Consider the following 19,704-nt stretch of genomic DNA (forward strand, 5'->3'; position numbering starts at 1 on the left):
TGCCTTTGCTGCCAGCCTGTGAGCTGGACTGATGTGCGCAGCCTCCTCGCCCACGTGCACCCAGGCCACGCCCGGGAGGTGCTGGTGGCACGCCGTCCTGAGTAAGCCAGGCCGAGGAGAGAGGCCAGCCGCGTCACAACACACTCTGGGCCGTGGGAGGGCGAGGAGAGCCCTCGGCGTCGAGGAAGAACTTGGGTGCTCAGAGCGGAGGCCAGCGGAGGCCCCATGCTCTCCGGGAACAGGGACCCCGTACTCTAAGGAACACGAGTGCTGCAACCTACTTCAGCTTTGAACGCATTAAAATATCGTAGGCAGGTATCAGTTGCATACAAAAAAATCCATCCTTTTAAGTGTCATTCACCTTTTGGAGGCATGTTCACTGAAAGATGAGCAGGACAGTCCTAGGTAACCCGGACAAAACCCAGGGCCCCCTGTAGCCCAGGCTCAACAAAGAGACACTTCAGCAGCCCAAATCCCCACCCGCTTCTCTCCAAAGCTTTGCAGGGGTCAGTCAGGATCTGAGACTGCCTTTCCCAGTCACTTCTCCACACCCCTGGCTGGCGCAGCGCCTGGCACCCCCGCTTGGCTGTGCACTGTCCTGGCTTCCCTGTCTCTCCCCCAGACCCCTGCTGTTCACATCTGTGCTCTCGCTTCCTCACAGGAGGTCTGGCAACCGGGCTGCAAGGGCGTGGAGTGCACCTCGGTTCTCCGTCTCTGAAGCCCTGACTGTGGGCCGCGGTCCACCCCGACCCACGCCAGTGCCCGCCCTCCCCTGGCTCTGGCGAGGCCGTCCTGGCCTGAACTGTCCCGGCTCAGAACAGTCCGCCTTCTCGCTGCACACTTACTCCATCACTGCCTTCTCCGTCTCTGTACCTGGAGACTGGGACATCCCCAGCTCTGGTGCACAGTAGGTGCTGCAGGAACTCTGGTGACTGCGGGACAGGTGGGGGAGGGGAACAGGTGGGCTCAGAGCCGGGCATGGCTGGGGGCCACCCGGGTCCACAGTGGTGGCGGTGGGGGAGTCTGGCATGGCCCCAGAGGGGAGCCTGGGGGCTGAGCCTGCTTGTTGGGGGTGTGTGTGACTAGGGACTCAGCCCCGGGGACCCTGAGCGGGCCACCTGCCCCCACTGGCGGAAAATAAGCCGGCCGGCCCTGCCTGGGGCTCTGAGGCCTGGGTGAGTATGGGGGCTCCACAGGATGCGGGGAGATGGGGCGCTGACACCCGGGGGTCTGCACCACATACCACCCCCAGCCACCACCACTTCCTCCTGTGGCCAGCCTGCAACCGACGGGCGAACTTGGGGGGCTTAAGTGCCCCGGCCCCAGGGCCACGCCCGGATCCCCGGCACGCATCACCCCTCGAGGCCGCACAGGGCAGGAGGGACCACGGGCAGCGCTGGGCCTGTCCCAGGCAGGAGTAATGCCACCATCACCATGACCATGACGACGGTGGCAGAGCAAGCGCTCGGGCAGCCTCTGCAGCAGGCCGGGCTCTAGGCTCATCCACGAGGGACTTCTGATCCTTGTAACGTCCAGGTGGGGAAACCGAGGCACAGAGCGGTAAAGAAGCTTGCCCAAGGCCTTACAGCTACGGGAGCGACGGGCTGCCACCTGCTCTCCCCTCCCGAGCCCTGCATTCTCGCCGAGGCCCGCCCCCCAAACCCACCGTCCCTGTTTGTACAGATGGGGGCCTGCTTGGGGGGCACTTGGACCCAGGTCTGTGTGGCTCCCAGGCCTCCTCTCCCCTCACTCAGCCTCAGTGTCCCTTCCTGGCTCCGCGCCACACAGCCTGAGCCTCGGAGAAGGCCTCCCTCCCCTGTGGGCAGCCCCCCTCCCTGGTCTGTGTGACTGCCGTCTGCCCCCTCGGACTGTTCCCTGAGGCAACGGGGGGGTGTCCGTCTGCTCCCCTGGCTGTGGTAGGGGGTCAGCAGGGGTGTGAAGCAGCTGGCGCCCAGGGCCCCTCCCTCCAGGAACTATTGCTCCCGCTGGCTCAGACCCCGAGACAAGTGTGCACAGCCCTCGACAGTTTATGAAGCTCTGCCAGGACCCGCATCAGCGCCAGCCTGTGGGGAAACCGGCTCCACGGGGCAAAGAGGGCAGCGGGGCAAGGAGCAGCCACCCTTACAGAGCAGCACCTCGGGCCACACGGCTCTTCAGGACCAAGCAGAACCGAGACTGCGCTGTGCCCGGGGTACCTGCCCAGGCCTTGGTTTACCCATGTGGGAAATGGGTATCAACCCACCGACCTCACAGAGCCGCTGTCAGTGCGGACAGGGAAGGGCTTTGCAGGAGATAAAGACCCCGGATGGGGGTCCTTCGCAGGAGCACCGTGATTCCTTCCACCAGGCCTTCCATGTGCTGGGTCAACTGTGAGCAAACAGGTCCAGATGGGGGTAAACAGTCTGGGTGGGTGGTGAACACACACCTTGGGTATCATGAAGGGCCAGGATGGGTACAGGATAAAGAATGGTGGGTGGGTGTGGGAGTGGTCACTGAGGGCTCCTCGGAGGAGGCGGTATTTAAGCTGTGACTGTGAATGAGGAACTCTAGACAGAGGGAAGTGCCAGTGCAAAGTCCCGGAATCGGGAGAGAGTTCGGTGGGTTTGGGTGCTGCGGCTGAGGAAAGAGCACCAAGGCTGAGAGAGAGGCAGAGAAGCCGGAGCAGCAGGGTGGCCGGCCGGGGTTTATTCTCGGCACCGTGGGAAACTAAGCGGAAGAATGTGGATGCTGGATTGCAGGAAGGACTCCAGCGTGCAGCTGCTGAGGCCCGGCCACCGCCTCCAGGCAGTCCCCAGTTCTCTGCCACCTCCTTGGTCTGGCTCCGCATCCTCCCCTGCCCAGAGCCTGTCCCGTCTCTCGGGCTAGGGCCAGCGGACTGGTCCCCCACCTCGGTCCCTGGGGGCAGGGGCCCAGGCGGGCAAGGCGGAGAGAAAGGGGAGCAGAGGAGGCGGGAAGAAAGAGCGGGGCCTGAGAAAGCCCAGAAAGCCCAGCCCGGCTGATAGGGGAGAGATTGGTTTCAGCCGGAGCCGCAGGGCTGCCAAGTCAACATCCTATCGGCGGCCTGCGCTTACTCAACATTCATCACTGCTGAACTCGGAAACTTTATCAACGCTAGAGGTTGGCGCCATCTCCGGGCCTGGCCACTCCCGGCCCTCCGATGGGCCCGATAGCCGCTGATAGATTACACGAGATTGTTTCACTCTGGAGAACCGATTACGAACGCTCCTCGGGGGAGGGGTGCAGACCACGTGGCCTGGGTGGGGCGGGGAGGGCCCCGAGGCCACTTGTGGGCCGAGGCGGTTGTCAAGAACGCACTTGGAGCATGTGGCAGAGACCCCACGTGTGACTGGTGGGGAGGGGGAGGGGCGACGCCACAGCGCGGGGCGGGAGTGGCGGTCAAGGCCACGGCACGTGGCAGGGTGGCCGAGGCCACGGCATAGAGCCGTGAGTATGACGGAGGCCCGGGGAGGAGGAGACGGGAGTCGTGCCCGAGAACGGGGCCGCAGGCTCTGGAGTGGTTCTCTCCGGATGGGCCGATAAGGACTGACAGATGGGAGTGGGGCTGCAGCTCATGGAGCCGTCCCGCGTGGCCTGCCGTCAGATGGACAGAGGCAGACGGCTTCCTGGTAGGGGATGAGGCTCCGGTGTGACAGGGCCCTGCCATCTGATAGGCGGGGCGGGAGACCCTGAGGGGGATGGGCCGGGTGCCGAGCCCTCCTCAGCTCTCACCCCTGGGGCTGCAGCCCCTTGGGGCCCGTGGCCAGGTACCAGGAGGGCAGGCCTGCCCGGGCTCATCTGCAGACCCAGCCCTCGGGCACGACTGCCCCGGGTCCCATACTAGGGCCCCCGTGAGAGGGTCTTCTCGTCACGGGGACTCCCGCGCCCACTTGGGCTCTGGGTTTCATTCACACCATGGTGCCACGGCCCTGGGGGGTGGCTAGCTCCTCTTCCTCCAGGCAGGCCCTCCTGATGCTCTGCAGATCAGCAGCGGGATGTACACCGGGCCTGGGAGACTCTAGTGTCCAGACTTGGGGCCACACTACCCCAGGTGTCTCTCCAGTGCCCCGGGGATGGCGTGCAGCAAGGAAGGAAGAAGCAGGGTCCTTTGGGCGGGCCTGTTTCCCTGTTGGGTGCGCCTGGGTCATAGGCAGCCAATCTACTCTGCTCCCACTGAGGTCCCGAGGTGCTTCCTGGGCCCACGGGGAGGTGGTGGCTGTGCAGGGCTGGACTCCAGACCTCCTGGCCCAGTGCATCCCTCGTCTCCATGGGGCCCAGAGCCACAGTGTCCAGGAAGCTGGGGGCGGCGGTGCACCTGGGCTTAAATCCCACCGGCAGGCCCCTCACCTCCCTGAGCCCGTTTCCTCAACTGAAACGTTGGGAGTTAAAACAACAGCTTCAAATTCCTGGATAAAAGTGGAAGGAAGGTCGCCCAGGGCTGGAAGGAGGAGGGAGTCAGTGTTCCATGGGGACAGAGCTTCGGTTGGGAAGACGGAAAATTTCTGGAAATGGATAGTGTTGATGGTTGCACGGCCTCATGAACGCACTTACTGCCACTAAGGTACACACTTGAAATGGCTAAACGGTAAGTTCTGTGTTATCTGTATTTTACCACACACACACACACACACACACACACACACACACACACACACGAGTCTGCCGCCCAGTGCCGTGGAGCACACAGCAGGTGCTCCCTGAGTGCCTGTTCCCTTCCTTAGGGATTCAGAGACACACAGCCCTCCACAGTGACGCGTCTGCCCCACAACGCTGCTCCAGGCCACTGCTGACTGCAGAGATAGGCCAGGGCTTGCCGGGGTCTGGTCCTGCGTCCACGGATCGGGGCTGGAGATGCCAGGGATCATGTCCATGACGGAGGTCAGATGAGCTGACCGGTCCCGTGAACGGTCCCAGGCAAACCTCTGCAGCCGGTCATGGCCCAGCTCTGCTGCTCTCCCACGGAGGGGGCCAAGGTTTCCCTGGCCTGGCTCCAACCCCTGCAGCCTGGCGCCCCCGCCCCCCCCCCGCCCCCATCCAGGAATACCCAGTGAGCCCAGACCGAGCACCAGGCCTGTCCCAGCTGCTGTCCTCTCTCCCCAACCGTCACGCCTCTTTCCCGGTTAGGGCTCTTGCCTCTGCTGTTCCCTCTGCCAGGAACGCTCTTCCCCCCACACGTCATCTGCCTCTGCCTAGTCTCTCGTCCACCCCTGTTCCCAGGCAGCCAGCCCCGAAGCAGCAAAGCCGAGGCTCTGCCCACAACCCACGTGGCCACGACCCACGTGGCCACGACCCCTTGCAGGGGCTGTTTTCCTTCCAGTTCCCTCTGTTCCTTGGTTTTGCTTTGCTCCCCTGGGACAGGGCCCAGGGTGGGGAGCAGATTTAGAGCCCGGTCGAGGGAGTATTTATGGAGCACCTGCTGTATGCCCTGCGCTGTGCTGGGGAAGGCAGAGCTGCTGCCCCGCCGTGGTCGCCCAGCGGCAGTCTGGTTCTGGTCTGACGGCCCCCTCCCCGTTTCCTTCCCCTTGATCTCAGCCCGAACTCCTTCCCTCCTCGCCCCTCTGCTACTTTCCACGTATGCATTTTTGAAAAACGCCCACGCCTGTGGCTGCATTTCAGGTCGCAGAGCCCTGTGGGTGCCGTGGGAGCTGGGGGGGCCTCTGGCTGGACTCTGGGCCCCATCTTGCCAACAAGACATCCCAGAGGTGCAAAGTGCCTTTGAACATCGTGAGAATCCCCCCAAGTTTCTTGAACGCTTCCTATGGACATGGCCTCTTGTCAGATAGATTTCTAAAATGGGAGCTGTGGAGAACCCTGTTTCCAGAACACACCACAGCCACAGATAGAGGAGGACGCCCCGGAGAACCTCCTGTGTGAGCCCTCACTGTGTGAATGGGGACACAGGCCCAGGGAGCACACAGAAACCCTGGATGCAGACAGGCCAGGCCCTCCCGTTGTACAGACCGAGAGGCAGGTTTGGCAAAGGGGCTGGACCGTGACTCCCTAGGATGGTGCGGAGGCCCCGCCCCCAGCCTGGTGCTACACGGGGCCGGCAGAGGGAGGGTCCAGGTGAAAATCCCAGCGGGGGAGGGCAGAGGGGGAGGGGACAGCACGCACAGGGGCTGGAGGTGCCCCAGACACGTGGAGTGGGAGGGGAGCTGGCCGCACTGATCTCGGGAGTGCCCAAGTCCTGGCCCCCCAACTCAGGCTGTGGGGGTCTGGGCTCTGCAGGTCAGCAGGAGGTCACCCAAAGGCCTGCCTGTCCATCCCCCTGCGCCCAGTTTTCCATCACTGGGGCAAGGTCCTGCCCAGGACAGTGTCTCCCCACACTAAGGGCCCCCCTGCAGGAGGCCCGCCCCCCCCCCACAGTGCTTAGCCAATCCCTAGGCCTCACTCCTGCTCATTTGCATGCCCATTTCCATTGGCTGAGGACACACAGGTTAGGCCCTGGGTTCCCTGGCTGTGGGGGTGGGGCGTGGGGGGCTCGATTCTGGGGAGACCATGCTGGGTGGGATGGGGGGGTGGCACTGGGCTCTGAGGGCCCTGGGCTGGCTCTCGGGGAGACTGGCTCTGCTGGGCCATTCCAGGGAGCCTGAGGGCTAAGGGGCTCTGGTGGGAGGACCAGGTTCTGGGGGGTGGCTTCTAGGGGTGCCAGGCTCAGGGTGACCCATCTTAGCCCCAGGTCTGCTGCTCGGGGAGAACTCTGGTTAGAGTGCAGGCACTTCCTTAAATCATCCCCCTCCCTGCCACTATGAATGACTCAGAGCAGGAAAGACACTGACCCAAGGTCACACAGCCAGGACGCAGCAGCACAGCTGGGACCTCGCCTCCAGTCCTGGCTGCCCACCCCTAGCCTCGGTCCTTCCCTCCAGGGAGGGCCTGTAGGGCCACTTCTTATTCTTCGCTGCCTCGTCTCAGGGAGGGCTATTTTTCCGCTTCCTTTGCGAAGTGATGGAGACATTGATGATGATTTTACGAGAACCCGGTCCCCCTGCTTTCACCTTAGATCTAGTGGCACCATTTTCGCGGCTCTGAGTTGCAGGGCGGTGGGCTCGCGGGTGTGTGAGTGTGTGTGAGCGCATGTGCACAGGCTTTGTTCCTGGCATTTTGGTGGGTGAGATAAGAGGAAACAACAGAACCGCTCGGAGAGGCAGGCAGATAGATAACAGCGATAGGGCTGCTCCACCACCAAGCCTATCTGCTCTTTATCGCAGTTCCCTTTTCTTTCTTTCAGGTTGGGGGGGGAGGGGGCGGAACACACCCCCCAGCCCACCCCCACACCCGGGACCCGAGCCGAGGGGCCTCCCTCTCAGGCTCCCTCCCTCTGTGTCTAACACACCCAGTGTCCAGGCCCGGAGCTCCTGGCTGGAAAGGGCAGGGGTCCCGAGGGTCGGTGTCACCACTGAGATGGGTGACAGGGCAGCGGTGGCAGGGGAGCATCTGCCCCCGAGAGAGAACCCAGATCCCTCTCATCAGCCCTGCAAAAGGGCCCTGAGGAGGGCTGACTCCTGTTTTAGGACGAGGGCAGGGAGGCCCAGAGAGGTGACACCGTAAGGCTGTGCGGGGCCCGGGATTTGAACCTGGGCCTCCCTGGCCTTGAAGGTGGTGGTCTGCAGAGCAGGTACTGAGCTCCTTCCTTGAGAAGTCCTGTGCGCCCTGGGAGGGCACGGCTGGGCGGGGACAGGGAGGCCCCAGGGGAGATGACCAGAGGGGCCACTGACTCCCAGGCCACTGACTCCCAGCCCGGCGCCTGTGGGGCAGGTCTTAGTGTCTTCAGCCCCGTTTTACAGATGTGGAAACGGAGGCTCAGAACAGGGAAGTGCCTGTGAGCCACAGCGATGGGGGCAGGCTGGACCCCCTAGCCTCCCTCTGCACTCTCTCTGGCTCTGGTGAAAGCAGAGGGTCCAAGGGGAGGGCTCCCAGAGCCACAGGACCGATGTTCCAGAACCACCCAGGTCACTGTGTGAGAGCACAGGGGCCTGGGCCTCTGCAACCTGGAGCCATTTGCCACAAGCAGCCCAGGAAGAATGCTGGTGGGATTCGAGGAGGAGGTGCAGCAGGCACCCCCGCAGGTGCCCTGAGAGAACCCCGCGTCCCCAAAGCATGTGTCCCAGGATGCTCTCCCTGCTTCTCTCCCGTCTCCTGCCTCAAAGGCCGAGGAGGCCGGAAGTGCAGTCACACCCACTGCACAGGTGAGGAAGCCGTAAGTCACTTGCCCAGTCGCCCTCCCCAGGCGGCAGGATTCAGACCCAGTCACCCCACCCTACGCTGGTCCCCCTCCGCCATATACGCACCCACTTTACTGGAAATAGCTGACTTCCTTTAGAATACTGAAACAAAATAAAACCCCAAAGACAGAAAGAAACCAACTTTATCACCAAAGGGGCCCATTTTCTGAGGACAGATGAAATGACCTCCAGATGCAAGCAGGAGCAGCCGCCCCATCATCCATCGCTCTTGGACAGGGCTGTGTGGCCCTGAGCAGTCACTCACCCTCTCTGTGCCTGGGCATTTTCCCCCAAAACAGAGAGGGCAGTCCTCTTAGGGCAGGTGGAAGCTCATGGCCGCCAACATCCCCAGAGCCTGCAGCCAAGAGGGAGACCCAGACCTTGACCAGGCCTCTAAGTCAGGTCTCTACAGCTTCCTCCCATGCTGTGTGACCTTGGGTGGGTTACTCAACCTCTCTGAGCCTTGAGTCCTCCGAGGAGAAATGAGGTCAGAGGTGCCCCTCCCAGGATGCCGGGAGGACTCTAAAGGATAACACAGGTCACGCCCAGGCCTGGCATATAGCAAGCGCTCAGGGAAGGGAGCTATCAGCTAACAATGGCTCCATTCGGATTTTAAGCGTGGAGTCCCAGAGCCACCCAGAAATGTCACTGACTGTCCAGTCAGGTCTCCTGTCTCTGGGACCACAGAGAATCTCGTTTCTCAAGAGTTGCTTAAAAAATAAATGCAGAAAGCAGGGAAAATGGCCGGCTGTCCTGCGCCTGCCGGGAGCCCCAGGCAGCTCCTCTGCCGGGCTTTCTGCATCGAGGGGGCGAGGATGCCTAGTTTCCCCTCTGTAGCGTCCCCTCGCCCATGGCTGCCGCACCTGTCCCTCAGCGGGGAGGATTAGTCCCACGGTGGCCCTAATCGCACTCATCGCACCATCAGCACCGGATCTCATCCGCTGAAGGAGGCAGCTTTACCCAGACAGACGCGGAGATGGCACCGCAGTCCCATCAGGGCGCCAGCCGTCACACGTGGCAGCCGGGCGGGCCTCCGAAGGCAGGGTGGCTGGGGACCGGGCGGGGAGAGAGAGCTGGGAGCCCCTCCCCTTCTCCAGCTAACTGGCAAGTGGGGCTCCGCCGGGTTCCTTGACATTGACCAGACACCTACTGTGTAGGCACCGCTTGTTCTAGGGGTCAGGGAGAGAGAGGAGAGACCCAAGCCTGGGCCCATTTGACACATGAGGACACCGAGGCCCAGAGATACGTCCCAGGAGACAGAGGCAAGGCAGCCGGGTCCACACACCCAGCTCCGGTGAGCTGGTGAGGTTTAAATCTCCCACGAGGGCTCAACCTTTGGCCCTCGTTCCCTCCAACACGGTCCCTGCCGCTGCTGCTGCCTTTCCCAGCAGAGGCCTCTACCTTCCCTCCCCAGCCCGGCCCGTGGACACTGCCTTTGCGCAGAGGCCTGGGAGGTGCAGGCTGGACGTGCCAAGGTTGATGGCCGGCCCAGGGGGACAGGACAGGCCGGGAGAGACGGCCCCCGCCCTGCCCACCCTCCTCCCTACCTTCTTTTTCAAAAACATAATTTATCTGTGTATTATCAAGAAATCCAGACACTTTAATCAGTGAGCTATGAAGTCAGAATTTCCATTCTTATCTGCGGGAGGAGTGGAAATGGAGGAGATAGCGCGAGGGATCGCTGGTGGGGAATGTTAATGGGTGGAGAGGCTGGGCCATTGGCCACGGAGACGCCGTATCTCCCCCATTATCAAGGCCATATCTCGCCAACCATCTCGGCGCGGTAATGGGGCCAGTTCAACTTTCCGAGTTATCACGGGAGCTGAAACCTGCGCCTGCCAGAGGCCTGGACCGGGGAGACAGTTCGGGCGGACCAGGCCCCGGCGGGCAAAGCCAGGATGGAGAGGAGGACCTGGCCAGGGCCCATGAGGGCCTGGGTGCCCACTGACCATCAAGGCCACTGCAGTGAGGGTGTGTGTGTGGCGGGGGGCGGCCCCTCTGCTCTCTGGGAAAGTGTCTGGTTTCGGCGGAGCTGGGTGTGTGCATATTGTGCAGGAGGGGAAACTGAGGCAGGAGGCCACCTCAGAGCCCCAGTGGGGCTGGGGTGGTCCCAGGCCCTCCCGAGCCATGCCAGGCCCATGAAGTGGAAAGGGTGGGTGGTGTGGGGGCATGGTGGGGGGACCGGGGTGTGGGCAGCCTGCCCTCCTGCCCTGTGGCCCGCAGGGTCCCCATCACCTCTGCTGGAAGCCTCTTCCAGGCCCCAAGCCCCAGGAGGGGGAAACATCAGCTACAAAGCCAGCAGGGTGGGGACATCCTGGTGGGCTCTGCGCCTGCAGGTCCCGACCTGAGGCTCGGGGTACGCTCAGTGTGGCCCTAAAATGCTGGGGCTTCCTGCCTGCCCTCAGGGCCCCGGCATGGGATGCCCCAGGGGATGGGGCACCCAGGGCCCATAAACAGAACACATCTGCCCATTCAGAGGAAAGGGCCTCCAAATCCACTTATTCCCTGGGAGCACTTAAGCTGAGATGCGGAGCGAGAGTCTCACCCGAGGACCACCCCCCACCTGCTGCCTAGAGGTCCCATGTGACCAGGAACTGCCCCAGGAGGGCCTGGCCTTCGTGTGCCGGTTCAGCTGTGGCTCTGGTCTCTCTCCTGCAGCTGGAAGGCTGGGCAGCGGCCACTTTGGCCCAAGAGGGGTAGGGACTTGCCCAAGGTCACACAGCCACCAAGGAGACCAGAGCTGGACGCTGCCTGGAACAGCAGGAAAGCCTCAGTTTCCTGGATGTAAACATGGGTGGCACCAAGCCCGGCAGGGAGAGCTCTGGCCCTGGACACCACAACCGTCGCCATCCTCTCCTCACTCCCAGGGTGGGGAGCTCGAGCCGCGGTCCTGAGTCTGACCTTTAAACCCTCTAAGCCTCAGTTTCCCCTCCATGCACCGGGCTAACTGCTGAGCCCCCCTCAAAGGCTGTGAGGGGAGGACGTGAGCTCACGGCTCTAAGTGCTGGGCACCCAGCAGGGGCTTAGTAAATGCTCAGCTAACGCCTGCTCTAATGACCAGTGACCATGAGCTGGGGTTAGTCTCGGGATGAGCTTGGGGCCCCAGTAAACTCGGGTCAGATGGGGGAAGCCTCAGCTTTGTCTCTCGTTGCAAGGGGCCGAGGGCCCGATGCCAGAGCAGCCCGAAGAGCAGCGAGGGGCTTCCCCAGGCCCACCAAGCCCTCCCTGGGGGCTGAGAGTCCAGCAGTGCAGCATGGGCCCGCTGTTCCAGTGGAGGGCTCTCTAGCAGCTCTTCCCCGCTGCCCACCGCAGGAAGGAGCCGAGACCCCCGGCCCTGTGGCCCCCTGGCCTCCCGCTCCCCGGGTCTGACTTGCAGGGTGGAGAAAAGGGAAATGAAGGCAGGAGGCTGTGGCAGGTGCAAGTGGTCAGGGCAGATCGGGAAAGCTGGAGGGCTTGAAGTGAGACACCAAGAGGAACTGACAGGAAGCAGTGCAAGGGAGATGGGGGAGGGGAGAGGTGTCCCCCTTCCTCTTCATTTTAACTTTGACAAACGACAGACGACGCAGAGGCTCTGGCCCAGGCTGGACCTCTGCTGTAAGGTCTCACCAGCCTCGCTGCCTGCGAGCTCAGCATCACAGCTGTACTTTGTAGGGGAACCAACTGACTTGCACCCAGCCTGGTGTCCCCAAGACATCCCCGTCCTGCAGAGGTGGAGACTGAGGCTCAGGGAGGCAAGGTGAGCCTCCCGGCAGAGCCCAAGAGCCCCACCGCAGGGAAGCTCCGGCAGCCACCCAAGTGCAGAGCCCCCTCCTCCCAGGAAGCAGCCCGCCCGCCACTTCTGGGGGTGTCTAGCAGCTGGCACAGGGTTGCACAGACTACCCCATCAACCCCATCTCCACATCGTTCGAGTGCTGTGTGACCCTGGTGCAACCACCCACCCTCTCTGATCCTCTTTTTGGGGTGCAAAATGGTTTGAGAACCCCAACCTCAGTGGGTGTATGGAGAATCACAGGAGGGGACGTCGGCGAAGTGCTTACAGGGGGTAGGCTCTGAGGCTGACTGGCTGGGTCTCTGTCCCCACCCCGCTCCAGCCCTGGGGTGGGGCCCGTGGGAACCAGGAGCACTGGGGCCAGGGCCAAGCTCGCCCCACGCCGGGGCTCGCGGAAGCTGCACACCAGGGCCCCATCACCTCTTTTACGGGAGGGGAAAACACGGCTGTGGAGCCGGCAGGCCCAGGGGAGGCAGATCGAGGGACAGGAGGTAGAGGGGAGGGGCCTGCCTATCTGTGCCCCAGCTCTGGCCCAAGGTCAGCCACCACATTCCTGCCCCAGCGGGCGCTGCCTTCTCCCAAACAGGAGACTCGGGGGGAGGGAGGAGGGAGGGGAGGCGGGGAGGAGCTGGGCCCAGGAGGCCCTGGGAGGACATAGGATGACTCAGGAGGGCAGGACAGGTGACTGGGGGGCCGAGTGGGCACTGCCCAGAGAAACCTCAGCCCTCCTCTGGGGTCCACAGACCCAGCTCCTGGATCACAAGTTCCTGAGCATGTTACTGTCTCCCAGGGCCTCAGTTTTCTTGCCTGTAAAATGGGTCAGTCAATAACAATGATAATCGTAACAGCAGGTAAGACCCTTGGGCAGGAAAGGGACTGATGGGGCCTGGGCCCGCCCCGCCTAAGGTGCAGTCAGGGCACCCGGCCCACGACTCCCTCCCTCTTCAAAAACTAACACATAAAGGGGAGGAGGGTGGGAGGCAGGCCTCTGTGTGAAGCGTCCAGCCCTTGGGGCTTCTGGCAAAACGTCAGTAGTGCAACCAGCAGCTCCCAGGGCTGCCACGTCCACCAAGGACCTGCCTGCGGGACTGCACTTTACAGTTTGTATCTGGGAATCTCACGGACCCCACATGCAGGTCCCAGGAGGGAGGTGCTCTTATTAAGCTTCTGCTCCAAAAGCAGGAACCGAGGCAGGAGAGAGGCCACCTGCCCACAGGGTCACAGCAAGGCCAGGACTCGAGGCCACGTGGCAGCCCCCCGCTGCAGTGGCCTCCCGCTCCGGAGACAAGGGCTGGCCTGCAGCCCGGAGCCCTCGGAGGACGGTGCGGGCCCCGATCTCTGAGCTCCCACTCCCTGCTGTGGGGCACCAGGTGGGGATGGAAACCCCGGGCCCGGAGGCAAAGGTCCCTGTCCTCAGCCCGCCCAGTGGTCCCAGGGACAGCTGGGGTGGGTGGGAGCAACACGCCACCCATCAACCAACAGCCCAGCCCCTATCTCACCTGGGATCCCAGGTGGGCTCTGCTCATCACCTTCTGTGTCCAAGCCCCGCGTGAGCACCGGACACAGCCTCTGGGGTAGATGCCGTGTCACGTGTCACCCCTGTTCTACAGATGAGAAAATAGGAGACGCTCCCGGAGGCCACTCAGCTCGGGGCTGTGGTGCTGGAGTTGAAAGTTGGGGGGTGGGGGGGGGGGGGGGGGGGAGAAGGACAGGCGTCTCTCAGACCCAGACTGCCCTCATCGCCTCCTTGCCTGGAGGCAGGACTTTAGTCCCGGCCTCCTGATGTCTTCAAAACCTCATTTGCAAAATGGGGCACTGGACTGGGATGTGCCCATTGAACCAGGGGGCAAACTGAGGCAGAGAGGGGCCGCCCACACTGATGCTGCCCGGGGACCCTCGGCAAGCCGCCGTTCCTTTCCAGGCCTCCAGCTCCTCCTCTGTGAAATGGGCACAGGGACACAGGAGGCCCTGGGGTCCTCTCAGTGGGCTGCCCGACCCCACAGCCCCTCAACTCTGGGCTGGCTTGGTCCAAACCCATCCAGAGCTCAGGCGGGGAGGTGAGGGGTGGGTGGGGGACAGAGGAACCTCGTTGACAACTCCCCTCCTCTCTGACGAGGAAACCGCAGCCCGGAGAGGGCAAGCAACGTGTGCAGTGTGCATAGCCCGGGCACCTGCCTGGCAAGTTGTAGCTGGAACGGCTGGAGGCGAAGGCCAGCCACGAAGAGGAGAGACGGGAGGGGGGCAGGTGCGGGCCCCACTTCCTAGGCAGGGTCCTTGCATGTGTTTCATTCTCTGGGGACAGCTTGGGAAAAGGGATTTGTCCATCACAGATAAGCTGGAAACCACAGATCTAACTTGACCGATGGACCACAAAGATACTGTGGGGGAGGACGATGGGGATGCTGGCAGCTGTCTGAAAAGACATGTATTTCCCGTCTGTGCTCACAGCTGTGCTCAGGGACCACCAGTGTCGGCATCCCCATTCTGCAGATGGGGAAACCGAGGCGAAGGCACTGAGGCTGGAAGGGGCTGAAAGAAGCCAGAGGGAAATCCTCCAAGTCTCGGCTTGAACCCAGGCCCTGGTGAGGGGGCAGCCCTGACGGGAGCCTGCCCTCCCCTCCTCACAGGGACACATGCACTGCGGCCTGAAGGCGGCTGAGCCCTTACCCACGGGGCCATCCGCCTCCTGCTGCCAAAGCCGAGGACACGGAGGCACGGGGCACACTCCGCAGGTGTTGCTGCCCCCTCTCCTGCCACCCTCTCGGGCCAGGTCACTCCTGCCTGGGTAGGGAACAGCAGGTGAGGTCCAGAGAGTGAACGTGTGATGGCGGCCTCAGTCTCCCCGTCTGTGAAATGGGGACAGGGGCCATGGGGCAGCGCCAGGAAGATCCAAGGGTATGGGGGCCGGTGGCAGGAGCCCAGCCAGGCACCCGGGCCCGGGGCTACGGGGCTGGCGACAGCGGCCGGGATGCAACAGCTGCCTCCAGGAGAGGGCCTGTCGATGGTAGATAGTCCGCCCGGGAGTGTTATTCCCGAGCCCGGCAAGCCCCAGGAACGTCTGGTTGGCATAGAAACAGGAGATAAGGGGTACAATTAATGGCATCGTGTTCCCTCCTCCTTTCTTCCCCAACTGACCCATTTAAATCCCTGGCGGTGCTGGTGCCATGCTGGGCTCCCAGTGACCTCTGGGGAGGGGCTGGCTAGGTGGGCGGGATGAGACTGGGGCTCAGGGCACTGGCAGGGCTGGATGAAGCCTCCTGGGACCCCACCCCCCTACCCTGCGCAGAAACATCTCCGGAGGGAGGTCACAGGAGACTTGGCAAGGGCAGGGCTGGGGAAAGACCCCTGGGCACCTCTGCTGCCAGAGGCCCATTTCACAGGTGTGGAGACTGAGGCCGGGGAAGCCCAGAGGCAGACAAAGGCAAGAGACTGTGGGAAGCGGCGTGATGTTCACAGCTGCCTGCCTTCCAACTCTGGCTGTCATTTTCTTGGGTGAGAAACTTAACTTCTCTGTGCTTCGGTTTCCCCAAGATGTAAACGGTAAGAACAGGACCTGCCTTAAGATAACACGTGGCCTGGCACAGAGTAAGCCCCGTGCGTATTAGCTACTATAGATATCATTATTACTATCTAACGAGCAAATGAGCCGTCTGTCTTCCCAAAGGCCCAGGAATGCAGGAAAACCAGCGTGAAGGCCCAGCCTCAGGGCCTGAGAGCTCGGGGCCCGGGGCCCGGGGCCCCCGGCTGCCGCCCACCAGAGCTCTGCTCAAGGCCAGGTTCAGGGAATGGGGGCTGGGAGCCAGTCTCTGCGTCTCTAAGGCCCCGGTCCCTGGCTCAATGTAGCTTGGCCCCCATGCCCCCAGGGCTCTGAGGAGGGCGCGGAGGCCAGCTGAGGGCAGCCATGGTGCCCGTCCACCCCCGGGTGGCAGGCAAGGTCACACCTGATTTCCAGAGACGGGAAACAGGCTGCAGAAGGCACAGCCACCTGCTCATGGGGCTCGAGTTACGGGCAGCCGGGTTGCCAAAGCCCCGTGTTTCCTTGCTTCTCTGCCATCACAGTGGGGTGGTGGGTACTGCAAGGTGACCCCTGGGAACCAGGCAGCTTCCCAGGAGCCTCCCACACCTGGCAGGGGGAGGTGCATCGCTCTGTGCAGATAATCCTCTCAAGTCCATAAAAACTGAGAGACCACCTCACCCCCCTTCCGGCCCAACCCAGTCTCTCTCCGGAACCGGCCCTCACCAGAGGCACGGCCAGCCTCCAGGTGGGCGTCTGCCTGCTGGGGAGAGCGGGGCAGGTGGCTTAAAGCTCGGAGTGAATGAGTCATCCTGTGGCCACCAATAATTTGCTTAATCAAGCTCCGAGAACGTGTGAAAAACACCTCCATCTGCAATGGAGCAGCTGTTCGGGCTGGGACTTCTTCCGGGAGCCCCGCGCCTGGCTGGCCTCGATTTCCACTTGGCATCTGAAGCCATGGTCCCCAGGGGCCCTCCCACTGCAAAAGGGCTCTGTGGTCCCCTCAGCATCCCCAGGCTGACCTGGGGGCTTGCTCCTGTCCCCACTGTCCAGAGTTAGAAACTGAGGCTAGCCCACTGTCCCTGGAGGCACCCCCAACAGCTGGCCTCTTCCTGACCCCCTCTGGGGGTCCCCCCTTGCAGGCAGTGCCCCACCTCCCCGGTTTCCGTACTGCTCTCTGCTGGCCCCTGGTCAGCTCACCACCCCCCTGGCTCCCCAGGGCAGTGGCTGCGACCCCGTACTCGCTTTCAGCAAGTGCTCAGTGAAGACGTCCTAAGTGAATGAAGGCAGGTCTGAGCAGACCTTCCCTTCTGATTTGGGGGACCTGCTCAGAGATGCCAGCACACTGTGTCCCCCCCAACCTCGGCTCGGCAACAGAAGCCACTTTGATTCTTTTTTCAAGAAAACTCCACGCAGCTTACACTTACCACTTGACAGGAAGAACACCAACCCCAACTTGATTCAAGGGGGAAAACACCCTCTCTCCTTCTGGAGGTGACAACCCTGACTCTGCTATCTCACACCATCTAATAGGAATCAGGGTTGGGTGTCCTCCCTCCCCTCCTCCCCGCTCCTGGCCGGTGCAAAGTCAGTTTTCTTTCATTTTGACGGACTGTACCACCCGCAGGGGGAGGATCAACTTCCTGGCAATGAAGTGTGTTTGGGATGAAAACTCGCCCAAACGGACGCACGCCCCTCCACCCCTCCCCGGCAGGTCGGAGGCCCCCCACTCGCCCCAGCCGCGACGCCCCCGCGCTGTTGTTGCCTCGAACCCGGCGGGGCCTGGTAGCCATAGATAAGGGCTCTTATCGCTTTGGGAGATCGCCATCCGGCCGACCGGCCCGGCGCTTATCTGAGCTCACATCGACCCGGGCGGGAGGAAACCTCGGCGGGCCAGGGCGCCGGGGGTCCCGAGCTGCGCTCCGCCCCGCGCTCCCCGCCAGCGCGGCCCGGCCTATCGTCGCAGCCATCTGGCCGGCCAAGGCCGCGCTCCCGCCTCGCCCTCCCCCGCTCCCACGTTTGAAGTTAATAAATGGGAGCGCCTATCGCCGCCGCCATCGGTTGTGCGCCTTATCAGCGCGGCACATCTATCTCTGCGCGGAACAAAAGGCGCACAGAGGCGCGGGCAGCTGCGCCCCGGCTTTGGTGGGGACCCGGGGGGGCGGCGGCCCCAAGCGCTCGGGCCCCTCCCCTCCACACCCGCGGCCTGGTCGCAGGTGAGGCCAGAGCGGCGGGCACACAGCCGCCAGGGCCCTACGCACAGCCGCAGGCAGAGGGCGGGCGGCAGAGGGCGGGCGTGCGGGCGCCGCCGCTTGGTGACAATCAGCGCTCGCATCTTAACGCGCCAAGATCTGCCAGGGGGAGGAGGCGCCCGGGGCCGCGGGCTGAAGGGAGGGTGCCCCGGCCCCGCCTCCCAGGGCCGGCCCTCTCCCCAGCCCGCTTCCCGGGCGCGCTGAAGGTGGACCGCGGGGGCTCGCCCTCGCGCCCGCTTTGGTCCCTGTCCCCAACACGCACCGCTCGGTCGACCCAGCTGAGCCTGGGCGCTCGCTCCGCTCTGGGCCTTATCGGCTCTGGCGATCGGCTCCCAACCTGCGATCTCCCTGCCCGCGCTATCTGCATTTCTCATCACGCTGAAACACATACACACGCACACACGAGAACAGACCGAACAGAGGCGCACAGGGGAGGAGGGGAAAAAGAAACCAGAGAACCAGCGCAGATCGGGACCTGTGGGTGGTTTTAATACTTGAGTTGACTTGATAGAAAGCGACTTTCGGAAAACAGGTCCCGCTTGCACACTGAGGAGTCGGGTTACGGGAACCCGGATTCATGCTTGCCTTCCCCCTCTCTGGGACCTCGGGAGTAGACACTCCCCCAGGAGCATGCACACAGGGTTCTGGTGGCAATGGTCATGTGGACAGAAGAGGCAGTGCGGGGGAACATGGGGCTGGGCAGTGGTCTGGCCCCCTCTTCGTCTCCTGGGCAGCCCCAGCGACCTGCTGGTCTGGCCGGGGAGATGTGGCCCCGCACTCTGGCCCTGGCAGCAGAGGCGCGAAGTTATTACTGGCGTGGGGTGGGGAGCCGTGCTTCCTGTGCACTGCCCTCTCTCTCCCTGCTCAGGCAGCCGAGTGGCCCCAAGAGTACGGGGCGCTCTTTATCTCGGGGGGGCATCATCAGTGTGGACACAGCAGCTGCCTGCCCCCCTCCCCCACCGGGGGAGTGGCCTGCGGGCCACACGGGTGAGACACTTGGACGCGTGCGGAGGCGACCCTGGCCCAGGACTGAGTCCCAGGAGACCCCTCCCCGACCCCTCGGCTAGAGGGTGTGTGTGACCGCAAGCCACCCAGAGCACAGCGCCCCTGCAGTCCTGGCTGGGACACAGGGAGGGGAGGACCTCCAGGAGGCTGTCCCCGGGCAGGGAAGGCTCGAGTTCGAGACCCAGAGACAGGGCTGGAGCCCAGCGCCTGGGCTGAGGTAGCTACACCTCCACCCCCCAAGCCAGGCAGCTCTGCAAGCCAGCGGGAGTGGGGGTGGGCGCCGGCGGGTCTCCGCCTCTTGGCCGTGCACTTCCACGCGCCCCGGGTGCCCCCTCTCCCTCCCAGGTCTCTCTCTTTCTCCCTCTAGATACAAAGCCTGGGAGAGTCAACCGCGCGAGATAAGATCACAATTTCAGCCCGTCCCGACAGAGCGATCTTATCAGGATGGGACTTGCAGAATGGAATATTTTAAACTTTATCTGAGCCCAGATCGGGCCGCCTTATCGCCGCACCATCTCGGGGGATGCGGGGGAGGGGCAGGCCGCGAGGTGGCCGCGCCCCCAGCAACCCCGTTCCGGCCCTCTGGGCGGACACCCCCACCAGGCGGGACCCCCGGTGCCGGTGCCGAGACGCGGGGGACCGGCCCGCCAGCGGAGATTAGATTACGGCGCGCTTGGCACACAGCGTGGGGGGCGCGGCGCGGCGCGGGGTGAAGGTCGCGGGCGCCGCGGGCAGAGCGGGACGGACCGGGGGCGGACTGGCGGGGGTCGGGGCCGGCGGGCAAAGTTTGACTCACGCTTGATCTGCCGGGGGTTGCTCTGTTTCCTCCTGGACATGTCTCCGGCGCCGCGCGCCCTCGTGGCGGCCGCCTCTAGCCCCTGGCGGGCGGCGGCGGGCGGCGGGGGCGCGGCGGGGCCGCGGGGCGGCTCATGCCCCCGGCCC

At 63.5% G+C, this 19,704-nt stretch overlaps 1 protein-coding gene across 1 annotated transcript in view; it reads right to left on the reverse strand.

Moving 5' to 3' along the window:
• Positions 1-19,668, reverse strand: part of ZFPM1 (zinc finger protein, FOG family member 1) — a 67,874-nt gene extending 48,206 nt beyond the window's left edge. The window contains exon 1 of the mRNA XM_029242572.1: positions 19,559-19,668. Coding sequence (XP_029098405.1) covers positions 19,559-19,598 — 40 coding nt within the window. The 5' untranslated portion in view covers positions 19,599-19,668. The remainder of the gene's footprint in view (positions 1-19,558) is intronic.
• Between the last annotated feature and the right edge of the window lie 36 nt (positions 19,669-19,704).

Source organism: Monodon monoceros, unplaced genomic scaffold, assembly GCF_005190385.1.
Source record: "Monodon monoceros isolate NGI ecotype Baffin Bay Population unplaced genomic scaffold, NGI_Narwhal_1 Super_Scaffold_10, whole genome shotgun sequence".
NCBI classification, from domain to species: Eukaryota; Metazoa; Chordata; class Mammalia; order Artiodactyla; family Monodontidae; genus Monodon; species Monodon monoceros.